The 13534-nt window shown below is 41.6% G+C and overlaps 1 protein-coding gene across 1 annotated transcript; it reads left to right on the forward strand.

Annotated features, from left to right (window-relative positions):
• Positions 1–1465: 1465 nt before the first annotated feature.
• On the forward strand, positions 1466–5282 carry sla1a (Src like adaptor 1a). Its single transcript, XM_047605768.1, has 8 exons — positions 1466–1637; positions 2026–2125; positions 2407–2506; positions 2709–2795; positions 3049–3152; positions 3635–3766; positions 4313–4442; positions 4651–5282. Exons 2-8 carry the CDS (start codon positions 2053–2055, stop codon positions 4850–4852), a joined length of 828 nt encoding a protein of 275 aa, XP_047461724.1. The 5' UTR covers positions 1466–1637; positions 2026–2052; the 3' UTR covers positions 4853–5282.
• The last annotated feature ends 8252 nt before the right edge of the window (positions 5283–13534 follow it).

The raw sequence follows: 13534 nt of genomic DNA on the forward strand, positions 1-13534 counted from the left end.
CCAGGGATCAGAGGCTTCCGATATACTAGATCTACACTTACATACAGTAAACGCTTCAGGCTGAAGATGATAACTGAAAAAATAAAAGAGCATTTTAGCCAGAAACTAGTGCTAAAATAGTGCGATTAAAGAAAGAAATAGGAAGAAACGCATACACTATGTGGGCATTAGTTTGTAAGCAGGATATACACCAATCAGCCACAACATTAAAAACACTGTCAGGAGAAGTGAATAACACTGACCGTCTCGTGACAATAAAACTCAACTTGGCATTTGTGCGTGTGTTAATTCTGGAGGGGGTCAGAGTCAGTGGTGAGCTACCATGTCTGTACCTGTGAGAAGTAAACATAGTAGTAGGAGGCAGTTGTATGTTTTTGTCTTAAAAAAAAAAAAAAAAGAAAGCAATAGCTAGGACTTTGGTTGTACTGTGCAAACTGTCGTTCACAGCTGGCCTCTCCTGAATCAGTTTGCCTCTTCAGTAAGATGGAGCTGTTGTGAAAACATCGGCGTATAGGAATGTTGAGATTTAAAGCGATAAGAGCCTTCTGTGTGGGCGACTGTGCTAACCAGAGTTAGCACAGTCGCCTCATGGCACATGAATGTGACCGTGTGATTGTGGTTGTCAATTCTTTGCTCCCTTTCCCGCTTTCTAGTTTGAGACTGCATATGGAGTAGATGCTTCTATGAGGCAGACACAGTCTGCCAACTAACCGCCGCCGCCTCGGTCTTGGCACCGAGAGGGCCATACATTGTCACTGTCACATCTTCAGCTATGAGTCAACAAGACTAACTGCAGTAACCTTAAAGTATGGCAGGCACAGTACGCAGGCAGCCAGTGTAGACAGACAGGTATTAAAACCCTCGAAAGGTCAAGGATCAGAGACTGAACGGGTTTGTTTTCTTTCTAATAAGTCATACTAAACCTGGTTGACACGTTTAACCTCCGATAACCAAAGAGGGTTTCACATGAAAGATCTGAGCGGTCTACCGAATACGAAAGCTAATAAATACTTATTCCGGGCTTAACAAGAAGGGTATTTTTAGCTTGCATCTTGTGAGGCCTTTAAGGAAGAATATTTCCTCTACCGTACTGTGTACGTAAAGTTTTAAAGGCTTAGACACACAAATTAAGGGAATGGAGAAGAGTTCTCAAATGACCAGTACATTTTTTCTTCACATATTAACATACTTGTTACTCAATATAACTTCATTTGAATCAGCTATTAAATAGTATTATTATTTTTTAAGTAGTCACAGGGACCAAAAACATATTCTGATTTGGTTCATAGTGTAAAAACATGTTTATAAAAGCTAAAGCCATTAACCTACCAAGGTGCTTTCGGTTACTTTAAATAGCTGCACCAAGAGCTCTGCTGCGCACTTTTTTTTTGGCATGTTTTCTTGAGTGTGTCTCAACTCAACAACCCGTTTTTGCCTGCCCTCTTCCTCATTTCATTACAGGAAGTGAGCTAGCTGTGAGATGCAGAGCTGTCACCGCACACTGCGACATGTCATTCCAGTAGATTCTTGCGAATGCAGTACACGTCTAATGCCGGACCGTCCTGCTGCCACCATGCCCTGTTTGGACCAAAGCCTCTCTTGATGCCATCAGAGGGTGTGAGCTACGAATTCTACAGGTTGGTGTCCGTGGTTAGTCCACTAACAGATCCGCTGCTTCTGTGCAGTTGTGACGGAACTGCTATTTCTCCATTCTATGTCTGAACACCGAGTTATGTTACTTAAGGATATGAATCACTAATTCATAGTTTCATTTATGTAACTTTGTTCTTTTCAGTTTGGGGACAGGGTTTTGCAATACATGAGTTCACTGATTCTTGTCAGCAGACGTAGCTAAAAACTGCAATGGAAAATTAGGTGTGATAGCATCTAGCCTCAGGTTCCCCATGCCGCAACGGGTGTCAGATGATGTAGCTCAATGGTCAGCTTGGCACAGCAGCAGAAAGACAGACGGCGGTGTAGATGAACACATCGCGACACATTTGTCTTGTTCTGTCCCGACTGCAGGCTGCTGGAGTCTGGTCCGTCTAAAGGATGGGAAATATCATGCGAGGCGTGAGCCCCAGGGACAATGTGAGCACTGAAAACCTTGACAGCTCAACAAAGGGTAAGATCTTCATGCAACTTCTAAACCGGGTGCTTTGCAATTTGTAAGGTTGCAGAACGGAGAGCTTTTTCCAATGCTCTCAATAACAAATGTCTCCACGGATAATATATGTATGCAGAGCTATAATACGATGAGGTAATCTATCAGGGTATCACCCACATTTAAAACAAACACCTCAACAAAATTGAGTAACTGAGGTGTGGACGTTTCCAAATCACGATGCAATCCACACATCAGCATTTGGACGTGTTTGTAAATGCTGTAAATATTGCTATTGGCAGGTTCCGAGGGCGACATGGTGGTTGTGCTCCAGGACTACCCTTCCCCTGAAATCAGCGAGCCAATCTACAGAATGGGAGACCAGCTTCGAGTCCTCGCACAGTATGTTCATGCTTTGGCCTTCTTCTTTCAAAATTAGTCCAAACACAAACACACATTTGGAAACAAATATGGAGAAATAAAGCTGTGAGAAAAAAAAAAAAAACAGAGCCTTTGTAAATGTTGTCCTAAGTTTGAAGTATAGAGAAGTGGTCAGACAGAAAGGTCACTTCCTAATTCCTCTTTGTCTCTGTTTGGTTGTCAGAGAGGCTTATTGGTGGAGGGTTCGCTCTGTCCAAACGGGGAAGGAGAACTACATACCTAACAGCCATGTGGCAAAAGTGTACCATGGGTAAGTGACAAATTGCCTTCACTCTTGACCTATGGTTTCAGTGTTTTTAAATGGTAACAGCAAGAAATGAAAGCGTCTCTCTATTTAAAGATCTCTCTGTAGAGCGCTAGCAGAAGATGTTGGTAACAGAATATGTTTATTAGAATGCCACGTGTTCACATGTACGGGTTCTTTCTAAATCTTCTTCTTATGTGCGCATGCCACAAACATTTAACCTAAACTTAAATTCGCTGCACGTTTTCTGTTCTGTCAGCTGGCTGTTTGAAGGGGTGGAGCGCCAGAAGGCCGAAGAGCTGCTCCTTCTACCTGGTAACAGAGTGGGGTCTTTCCTGGTGCGAGAGAGCACAAGAGAAAGAGGTATTAACATCTGCAACTTTTGTTTGAATTTACGATTTCTTTGAAGGCTACAGTGTACAGTCACAGAAATTAGCAAAGGTCTAATTAGATCTGAGTCATGAAAAACAAATTGTAATTGGTAAATTTTAGTAAGTTTCTTTGAGATCATTTCCAACAGTCGACATATAACGGCATTCACTTAGCTTAGCTGACCGTAGATAAAGAAATAGCGAGCCACCACTCAGATAAACCAAACATCTCCTATATCAAACTCCCTCGTAACTTCTGAGAGGTGATAATTTGTCCTGAAACTTATTTTCGCACAGTGCAATAACAGACAGTTACAAGCACGGGAGAAGACAGGAATTGCAACATAGGCCTGAACTTCTTGCAACTTCTGCTTTTACTCTGTCAAAGCATTTTCAGTTAGATTTTCAGTTTGAGCGTATTATTGAGTACGGTGCATGTGTGTGTGTGTGTGCGTGTGTGTGTCCTACCCTCAGGCACGTATTCGCTCTCTGTGAGACATCGGCACGTAAAGCACTATCGTATCTTCAGACTGGACAACAGCTGGTACTACATCTCCCCACGCCTCACCTTCCAGTGCCTTGAAGACATGATCAACCATTATTCCGGTGGGTGGACGCAACCAAAAGTATATGGTGATGTGTGAAACAAACACTGTAGGCCTAAAAACAGGCTTATGCAATCACACGGGCTCAAAGGACGGAAAATAAATAAGAATAAATCAACATGTGCTTAATATAGAAGCTTTTCTTATCAGACTTTCTATTCATTTCCTGTGTTTTGGAACAAAACAGGAAATGAGATATAATATGTGTGCTTGATAAAGATTGCTGGTGCGTACCCAGCGACAATGGTTAATGGTTAAAATGGTTAAACATGCGAGGCCTGCACGGTGACAAGTTTCACACGTTTGGTCTGTGTTTACGTTTCAGCAGTTTTGCCCACTAAATTTGGTCACAGTGATAATCGTATGCATACTTTGCTTACACCATTTCCCATTCTATTTTAGAAGACAACATTTTATTTTTATTTGATCTTATTTTCAATTTCCCTTGTAGATCATTAAACTCTGACTTAATGTCTGCTGTTTGTTGGTTAGTTTTAAGTGGATGAGCTGTACTTTATTTTACTCCCCCTGCCTTTGCCCCCTACAGATTCTGCTGATGGGTTATGTTGTGTGCTTACCTCGCCCTGTCTGTCGGCAACAGTCCAGCCACCGGTCGCAAGAACTGAAGCTCCACCTGTGGTCATGCGACACAACTTTGACTGGATGAAAGTCGACAGGTATAGATGAGAAATTATACTTAAAAGATGTAAGGATGACATCCTAACATCCTAGTGAAAAGTGATCCTTAGATTAGGATACAGCCGCTTAGTGAGTCATGAAAAGATGATTTTGAAGCCAGAGATGGAAATTTGGAAAAAAAAAAAAACGTTTTGTTTTTCAGAGGTGACAAAAATGTTTCCATAATTTATATTTTCTTTCCTACAGGAACCAGCTGGTAGCCCAAGACAGCTGCAATGACAGCATGGTGAGCTACGGCGTCAGGAACAGCATCGCTGCCTACTTGTCCTTTTCTGCCAATCAAGTCCCCGCACAGCTGAGAGCGGAGAGCCGGAAGAAGAAGAGTAAAACTGTCTATGGCCTCCCTGGAAATGGTCATGGAAACTTTGACTATGAGGACAACTTCTAGAGACAGCAGCGTGGTTCAAAGGACTGAAATATCTTCGAGAGAGGGCCAGTAGAGACTTTTTTTTTTCCTGCAGTCTACTACACGTTCCTAATGTCGGCTGAGGGCTGCACTGAGCCGACACTTGCTTTAGTGTCCTGAACATCGAAGTGTGTTATAGTTTTCGGTATGAGCACTTTGAAGTACTTTAACAGTAAATTACACGATCACTTACACTTTAACCTGGATTATAAACCGGAGCTATAAGGAGTTGAACTGCAATTAAACTGTGATGTGTAGGCTACACTTTGGGCCAAGAAACAAAGCCTGGCATTATGATAGTAACAAGAGGCTTGAATGCTGTGGGTAGTATTAATCTGTATACTGTATGAGTATTAGTGACTTTCAAACTAATTTCCTGTGTTGTGAATAAATATTGACTGGTTACTGTGGACTTAAACTTCCATTGGTTGATTTTGTGCTGTTAGCCACGTAGGACTATTTTAGTATCTACCTGGTAGTTGTTCAGTAATGGGTACTTTTGGACCAAGTTCTGGCAACACTGAGGAGCTCCCAGACTGCACGCTTTCAATTGTTTCTGCACCGCTGGTGGGAACACCGAAGCAACACAATATACAATTAAATTGCATACAGGCTCGATAAAACCTGGAGGTGGCTGTGTTTTGTTGCATCTTTAAGGCCAACATTAACGGCATTTGCCTATATATGATACCAGTGTTTATACATAAATGGCCGTTGCTAGTCCGCCGTTCACGTGGTCGACCAATCACAATAGACTTTTAGAGTCTGGACAAATCACCAAGTGCTTACGTCAATTCAAAATTCATCCTGTGAATAGAAAGTGCCTTCCATGTAGTAGGAGTAGATTATAGTCATTTTCAGTTCCTGCCATGCAGAAATAGAAGGTTGAACCTTCTCAAAACTGTGTAGGAACTATGGTTATTTCACACTTGCCGTAGCCGGATGACATTTTTGTCTCTTTAGTAGAACTGGCTTATTGCTAACTAAAGTGATGTAGCCATTACCAGATCACGGACTTCCGTGATCGAGTACACAATTTTGCGCATTTGTGAATGCCGCGGTTAGGGCGCTCCTGTTCCACCCGGCAACGACACATGCTATTTTACGATTGGCTGATCGGTCGCTGATTGAAGCAGAGCAGCCTGCCTTCGTCGCATCTATTCATAGATTACTAATCTCTTTTCTATGTGTGGCGAGTTTTTGTCATTTTTCAACGTGAGAAACATCATGTGTGGCGTGAGAGCGTGTGAACTCACTGAAATGAGACTTGAGAGCCCTGATTCGGGGCCATCTGCCTTTTATTGTCTAGGTCTCCCTTGTGCCTCCAAAACTGTTGTGACTCATCAGAGAATGGACATGACCTTCTGAGGGTGTCCTGTGGTGTCTGGAAATAGAAGGTTGCTAGTGTTTTTTTGTTTGTTTGTTTGTTTTTACGGTCCTACTGGTTGGAGACCAGGGCAACACCATGTGCTGTTTTTAGTGTTTCTTGAGTTGTGCCTAAGCCGTTTTTGTGTGTGTTCCTGTGTCAGGCTGCACCCTGTTGAGAAAGACTTCTGCCATCAAAGAGTGTCATGCTATAGGGTGGGGGTGTCTGGTCTGGTCTAGGTGGGTGGAACATGTCTAAGTATCATCCACACGAATACCAGGCCCAAACATTTCCCAGTTGAACATTGAATTGTCTCAAGATGGTCAGTGTTATTTACTTCACCTGTCAATGTTATGCCTGATTGGTGGATTTGGGACTATTGTAATAGCCCTCGACCAGTAAGAGCTGCAGCTTTCTCATTGTTAGTTTATGTCCTGTTGATAAAAAATTAATAAGTAATAATTCCTTGTGTCATATAATTTTCTGTGTTTAGTAGATTTGGTGTATTCTATCATGGATTTAAAAAATCTTAAATGTTTTATTGATGAACAGAAATGTTGTCGTGCACTTCCACCATCACCTAGGCTTAATTCTAGCCGCTATGTCTAAACGCAGTTAAATGTTCTGTTTTTGTAACTACCCACAAGCTCTCCAACCCCAACTCAGTGATCACGAGATAGTATTGTTCACACTCGCTGTGCCATTTGTATTGTGGCATGCTGGTATTTTAAAGCTATTTTTAAAACTTGGCTTCAATAGCTTTTTTTTAGACTTTTAAAGTTATACCTTACGAGGACTAAACCCTAACCCTAAATTCAAAGTTGCTCACAAACACAATGAAACTGTGGATATTTACTGAACTTCCTCTTTCGAGCTGTGGCTCTTGTTGCTGGTGTGACAGTCTCATTTATTCCACATGGTCACCACATGACAGGCCGACTGAACATTTGCTACTTACAATAGTAACATCAAGAGTAACTGCATATATGCAGTAAAGGCATGGAGACAGTGAACATGCATCACTTCTTTAATGGAAATACAGTGTACATGTATATACAGTGGTGTTAAAAGTGTTGCCGCGCCTTCCTAATTTCTTGTTTTTTTTTTTTTTGCACATTGATCACACCTAAATGTTTCTGGTCATAAAACTAATTTAAATATAAGACGGACAGAAAAACAGACAGAAAAAAAATGAATTATTGCCTTAATCGGACTATAACAGGAGAACGTAAGTGCATGTAAACATGTTACTACATTTAAAATCGGAGTTGTCATTATCCGACTGAGACACCCAGATAATGCGATTTGAATTCGATTTTCTCCGGCATGTATACGGTGACCGCAGTTTTCCAGTCGGATAATGCATGTGCGCATGCTCCACAACCACAGCGCTGGCGTGTGACCCCGGAACAAAAACATCCAAGAAAGCCAGAAACGTCTTAAGGATATCTGCACCACGAGTAGCGCAAACATTACATACGAGATTTAAAAAATGCACTATCATCCCTATGGTTGTTGTCTGAAATGCCGGTCTGAATCCTATTGAGATGCTGTGGCTATTATCGAGGGATACGACCGGCCCCTCTCAACTTAATCTTATCCTTGTTTCTATTGAAATGCGAACAGTTTGGTCGCTCAGTCGGTCATTAAACTGTTGTTTTCCTGTTAGAAATAAAGAAGAATGGGGTAAATTAGCAAATATACATATATTTATTTCATATATATATTTCGTATATATATATATATATATATATATATATATATATATATATATATATATATATATATATATATATATATATATATATATATATATATTTCCATACTGATGAATAATTAAGTAAAACACGGCTTGGTTGTCTTCAAAGGACGTGACTCGTTTATTCGGGACTCGTCTTGTAGCGTCAGGAGCAGAACACTAACAACAACTTCCGCTCCACCCCTTCAAAATTAAATCACCACAACAACGCTCGACCGGAAACAGAAACAAAAAGAAGTGACTGCGCGCTGACAGATTAGATACTGGCAGATAACTGATTCAAGAAATAGGTTATAATGCCAAAAAAGAAGAAGGCAGACAAAGATGTGGGTGGAACTGAAAACTTAAGGACAGAAAAGAAAAAAAAAATGTTAGTACAGCATGTGCTAAACTGACGGAACTTTTCCGCGGTGGAGGGGCTAAAATCAACGTGGCTAGAGGCAGCCAGGCCAGTGACAATATACAGGACTGAGCAATGTTACACCATACATAAATAAATCTTTGATCTGCTTTATGAAATAAAAATACAACCCATACTGGCTGACCAGAAAAACGGACAAATTTCTTTATTGCAAAAGAAACCATATTTCAGGACAGAGTCTATGTTCAAAGTTTTCTGAATATTAGGCTAATGCTATAGCTACTGTTTTCCTGTTTTATATATAAAATACTAAAAAAAATACATTAGCGTTTACAGTGTGTGTGTGTGTGTGTAAAGTTTATGATTATCTATCTATCTATCTATCTATCTATCTATCTATCTATCTATCTATCTATCTATCTATCTATCTATCTATCTATCTATCTATCTGTTTTCTGGTGGTCGTAAAGTAAAGCATGACAGACATGTCCAAGAATGTAAGCAGAGGCACGACTGAGTCAGCCGGTCAGTTAGTGCGCAGCAGTTCGAGTTAACTACACACCATGCATCGCTGTTGTAAGAGTGGTTTTGGCCCTCAAAAATTGTGACAAAAAATGTTCTTGTTTTTTTTATCGTCTTTGCTTCTTGTGTTTTACTTCCTCATTCCTCTTTAAAACGTCTACGATGGGGGGAAAAAAAGAGAAAAGATGGTGAGTATTAGAAACTTCCCCTAGAAAAATTTACACAAACGTTGCGTTGAGTTGGTATATCCCCATAACATATGCGGCACAATGCTGGCAACCCTCCCGAGCTTATTTATTTGTGTTCATTAAATTTACGAGCCAACTGTGTGCGATCACTCAAGACAAGCTCAGCACTTTCTTCTCTGTTAAAGTTCAGGATCAAATGCAGGCTTGTTTTAAAGACTCATAAAATACCTGCAAGTAACCGTTTGGAGTCAAAGGATGTGTGTGTTGAATGGAACAATCAGTGAGGCAGACACACACACATCTGGTAGCACCATGCGGAGACTACTGACCAGTCAGCATTAGTCACCCTTTGGATCAGGGTCTCTCTCCAAACCACGTGTAACCTGTCTGGAGGAGACTCGAGAGGGATCTCTGAATCAGAACGAAACCATGGGAATCACGGCTCATCAAAGGACACTTATATATTCAAAATAAACTTTGCTCTCCCTGCGACCACGCCGTTCATCCATATTTACATCGATGAAGATTCAGCAAAAAAAACAAAACAAAAAAAACAAAATAAAAACAGCTATTCCCTGAAATCATGCAAGCGGTTACTGTAATACAGACGTAGATAAGAAAGACAATACTCCCTCAGCCTGCCAATCATCACACATCTGTGAGTGGACATGGTGAAAACAAAGGGCCCCGGCTCAAGCTTAACAAAACCAGATACCCGCACAGTGCGTGGCGTCCTCTTAGAGAAGGTTCAACATGATTTTAAGATGAAGAAAGGGGATTCAAAGTCCACCCCGTTCTCTGTTTGACATTTGTTTGATGTTACAGTGGATGTAAGCGCAGAGAAAACCGCTCAAACGACGCAACTTTTTTCTTCCTGAGTGAAAACAAGAAGAGGAAGAAGAGTCCATGTCTCTTTCTCTGGAAATGGCATGAAAAGAAAAAAAAAAGAGGGGGATAAGTGAAAGGAAATTAAGAGATGGAGAGGGATTCCTATTCCTACACGGCATGTTTTCTGTTAATCAGGTCCTTCTAATCTCGTCACATCCTCCCATCTACTATAAGGCCCAGCTGTCCAAACCTCTGACTTCACCATTTGAGCACTGAGTGTTTGCTGGTGAGGTGCAAAAGTACCTAGTTAAATGTTTTCCTTTGCTTAATCAAAGAATGCATTGCTTTATTAAAACGGCTCCTCTTTCATCGCGTGGAAACTGGCTGCTTCTTAAAATGATCTTGAGGTTCACTTTTAGCAATTTGGTTCATATGAAATATAATTTTAGCATTCTATTTATTGCTTAAAAAAATTAATGCTAAAAAAATATTTAACAAAAGAGTGAAGTGCATATGCTACAAATAGTTTCATGAGCTCATTTCCTGTCAGAGCTGTGACACTGTGACACTGTGACACTCTGGGTTTAATTTGGTGCAAAAAGTGATCATTCACTCTAGCTTTAGCTCTGACCACTTCCTTCAGATGTAGAACAGATATCTGAGCTCCTAGATGGTCATGAGACAACAACGTTGCTGTGAAGGACCCAGATTCAGCAGATGAACCAAACTTAAGTGAGAGTGCTCCTGACGGCTTTCACCAAATCCTGTGAGTAACCTCTTCCAAAGAGCTCTGTCAACAGCACAGAGTGTTCGCCTCGGGAGCGGCACATGAGAACACGGCCTTTAATGTTGAACCGGGGTCCCGAGCCAACACACACAACCGAATCCAAGGCTGTCCAGAGGGCCAGGAGAAAACAAACACACAAACTGAGCACTTTCACAAGAAAAAAGAAGCTCCAAATGCCCACATCTTTGCCAGGGGAATGAGGCGGACCTATGGCGATCTGCTATGTTTACTCCTGCTCCCGGAGCCATCTCTCATAAATTTAATAAAACGTCACAGTGGTGTTGCTTCTGGTCACATCTCGACAACAGAAAATAGCACAGGAAACGAAACATATGCAAGACACGGTAAATGATTTGCACATATAGATACCATAGTCGTATTTAGAGCACCTTGACCTGTACTCACAATGATGCACCAGTGGTGGTGGTGGTAAAGCTGTCATGCAACATAGGTAGTACCATTAAGAACGATTTCTGGTTCGGTGCTTTGCCCAAGGACGCTTTGGCAGTGGAGGTGCCAGGGATTGATCCACCAGCCCTGTAATCAGTGGACAATGATAATTGTTAACAGTCGCTGAGTGTGCTATGTTGTGCTTTCAACTCTAGAACATTTGCATAATGACCTTCGCAATTCCTGCAGAAGGAAACTTTGACTTTTCTTCAAACACCTACTTTATTGGCCATATTTGATTGAGCTTAATAGCTGGGTCTGTTTTGTCATTCACAGCCTGAACAACACTGGCAGATTTTAACGGCCCAGTAAAAACAACGAATCTTGTTTAAATGGGGAAAAAACCTGAGAGAATATTTTTGAAGAAAACAGCCGCTTGGATCTGGAAAGCTTCAGTCCGGGTTTTCGGTGAGTTTTTCTGGGAAGTAGTTGAAGGATTTGGACAAAAACGAAAAACCCTGGCTCTGCCGTCGTTCAATGGCCAGCTGAGTTACAGCTCGGAGCGTCCCGCTGCTGCCGCGCTATAAGCAAACACGAGAGGTGGAAAGAGCCTCTTGGAGTTCACTTTCCGTGAGGAGATTTATTTATTTATTTTTTTTTTTTGAATAGCTGTTTACCACGTGGCTCCTTATAAATAATTAACACATTTACAAGCGCTCTCTAATTGTAAATCCCGTTGTTGGTAAACCAAAATAAGCCCAAGTTGGTGACTTAATGTATGTTTATATGTATATATATGCGTACCATGTATTCCTTTCACTGTGTCATAAAACAAATCCAGTTGACTTCTTTGGCAGGTGAAAGCACGCACTAAGAATTTAAGAATCTCTTAAATGCACATGCACCTCTCTTTTCGTTGCCTTCAGCTCCTGTCGGGCCCCATCTGTCTCGGGACGGCAGCAGTGAATAAACTGCTGCCAGGAACGAGTCTGTCGGGGAAATGACAGAAATGTAAAGATGGATGGGCATCAGGTCAGATTGTGGGCGCCGGATCAATGCGTCACAGAGACAGAAAATAACAAGCGACCGAAGTGTGCTGGAGTTGTGACTTCGAGGCTCCAGTTAATGGGAACGGCTGGTCAGCAAGCTCGCAGCAATTGCAGATATTAAAATCGTACGTTGCTAAGAACAAGACGTGGTTTAGATGTCCTTAACTGACAGCCAGCAGCTGCAGCAAAAATAGATTAGACCACTTCCTCTTGTTTTGACATGTTAGAGGTCAGACAAAATTACATCACTGCCAGTTGAAAATCTTCCATCTTCCACTTGCTAGCTTCGTACAGATCCTTTGGCATCTCACGAAAAGTGACATACGAGCAGTCCAACTCACTGAAGGTCTACAGCTGCTCTCCTGGATGCCTGATCCCTTTCCATCAGCCACAATAAATATATTTCATTGAACGCAGGTGCGCGAGTCACTGGCTCTGGTCATTCTCGCAAAAGACAGCGTCTTTAAAGAATTTGTTCCTTTTAGACACATATCAGCCACGTAAAATTTCACGCTAAAATATGACGAGAGAGGCAGCAGCCGGTCCTCTGAGTTAGACTGCGAGGGCTGTATGCAACTGTGCAAGAAAAGTGAAAGGGTGTGCTTCAAAAGTGTTGCTTCAGCGGTAGGTGTATGCAGCGCGTTGTTCACACTAAAAGCCACCAACAGAGCAAACAGGTAAAAGTTCAAGGAAATATTCTCTAAGACATACAAATTGCCTTGCTGCAACAATAAATCCACCTGTAACATGAGCAGGGCGCAGTAAAACGTGAACACCTGCTGGACAGTGTGACCTTTTTGCCTGTAACTAAATAGGTTGCATCCTGCTGAATTTATTGTTACCGCTGCGGAGGATGGGTGCGCCGCATGATGTACGTGTCAACTAAAGGGGATGATCACCATAAAGTTTATTCACATGCGCATCCACACACCAGCACACTTTTTTTCAGCGCCTGAAACCTTAAAGCTTTTGCACAAAGCACAGAAATAACAGGAAAAGAGCGTTGACATGACTGACTGCACCTTTGTCTGACAATTACCACATGAAGAGCTGCAGGAACAATACTTCGACACATGACTGGTGTCTCCTCTGCAGACACGACATTTCCAAAGTTCACAAGGATTGTAAGGCTCAGATTCAATGCAGAGATCAGAGGCTGGGATTTCTGTGATGTCGCGCATCTGCACATTCACAGGCAGCAGACGGACGACATTAGAGTCTTTCTTTCTAAAACAGGTCACGATGCCTTGGTTTTAGCTTTGTTTTCTGGATATCTTTCATGCACTTCACAAAGCACTTCAGTCTTCCTCCACAATCATTTCCAACCATCTGCGTCAGAGCACACACAATTTTCATCAGTTTGTTTTTTCTAATGACACAGATAACTGGGAAACCAGAAATCATCAGTTTGCTG

The sequence above is a fragment of the Mugil cephalus genome, chromosome 14 (genome assembly GCF_022458985.1).
Source record: "Mugil cephalus isolate CIBA_MC_2020 chromosome 14, CIBA_Mcephalus_1.1, whole genome shotgun sequence".
Classification (NCBI taxonomy): Eukaryota; Metazoa; Chordata; class Actinopteri; order Mugiliformes; family Mugilidae; genus Mugil; species Mugil cephalus.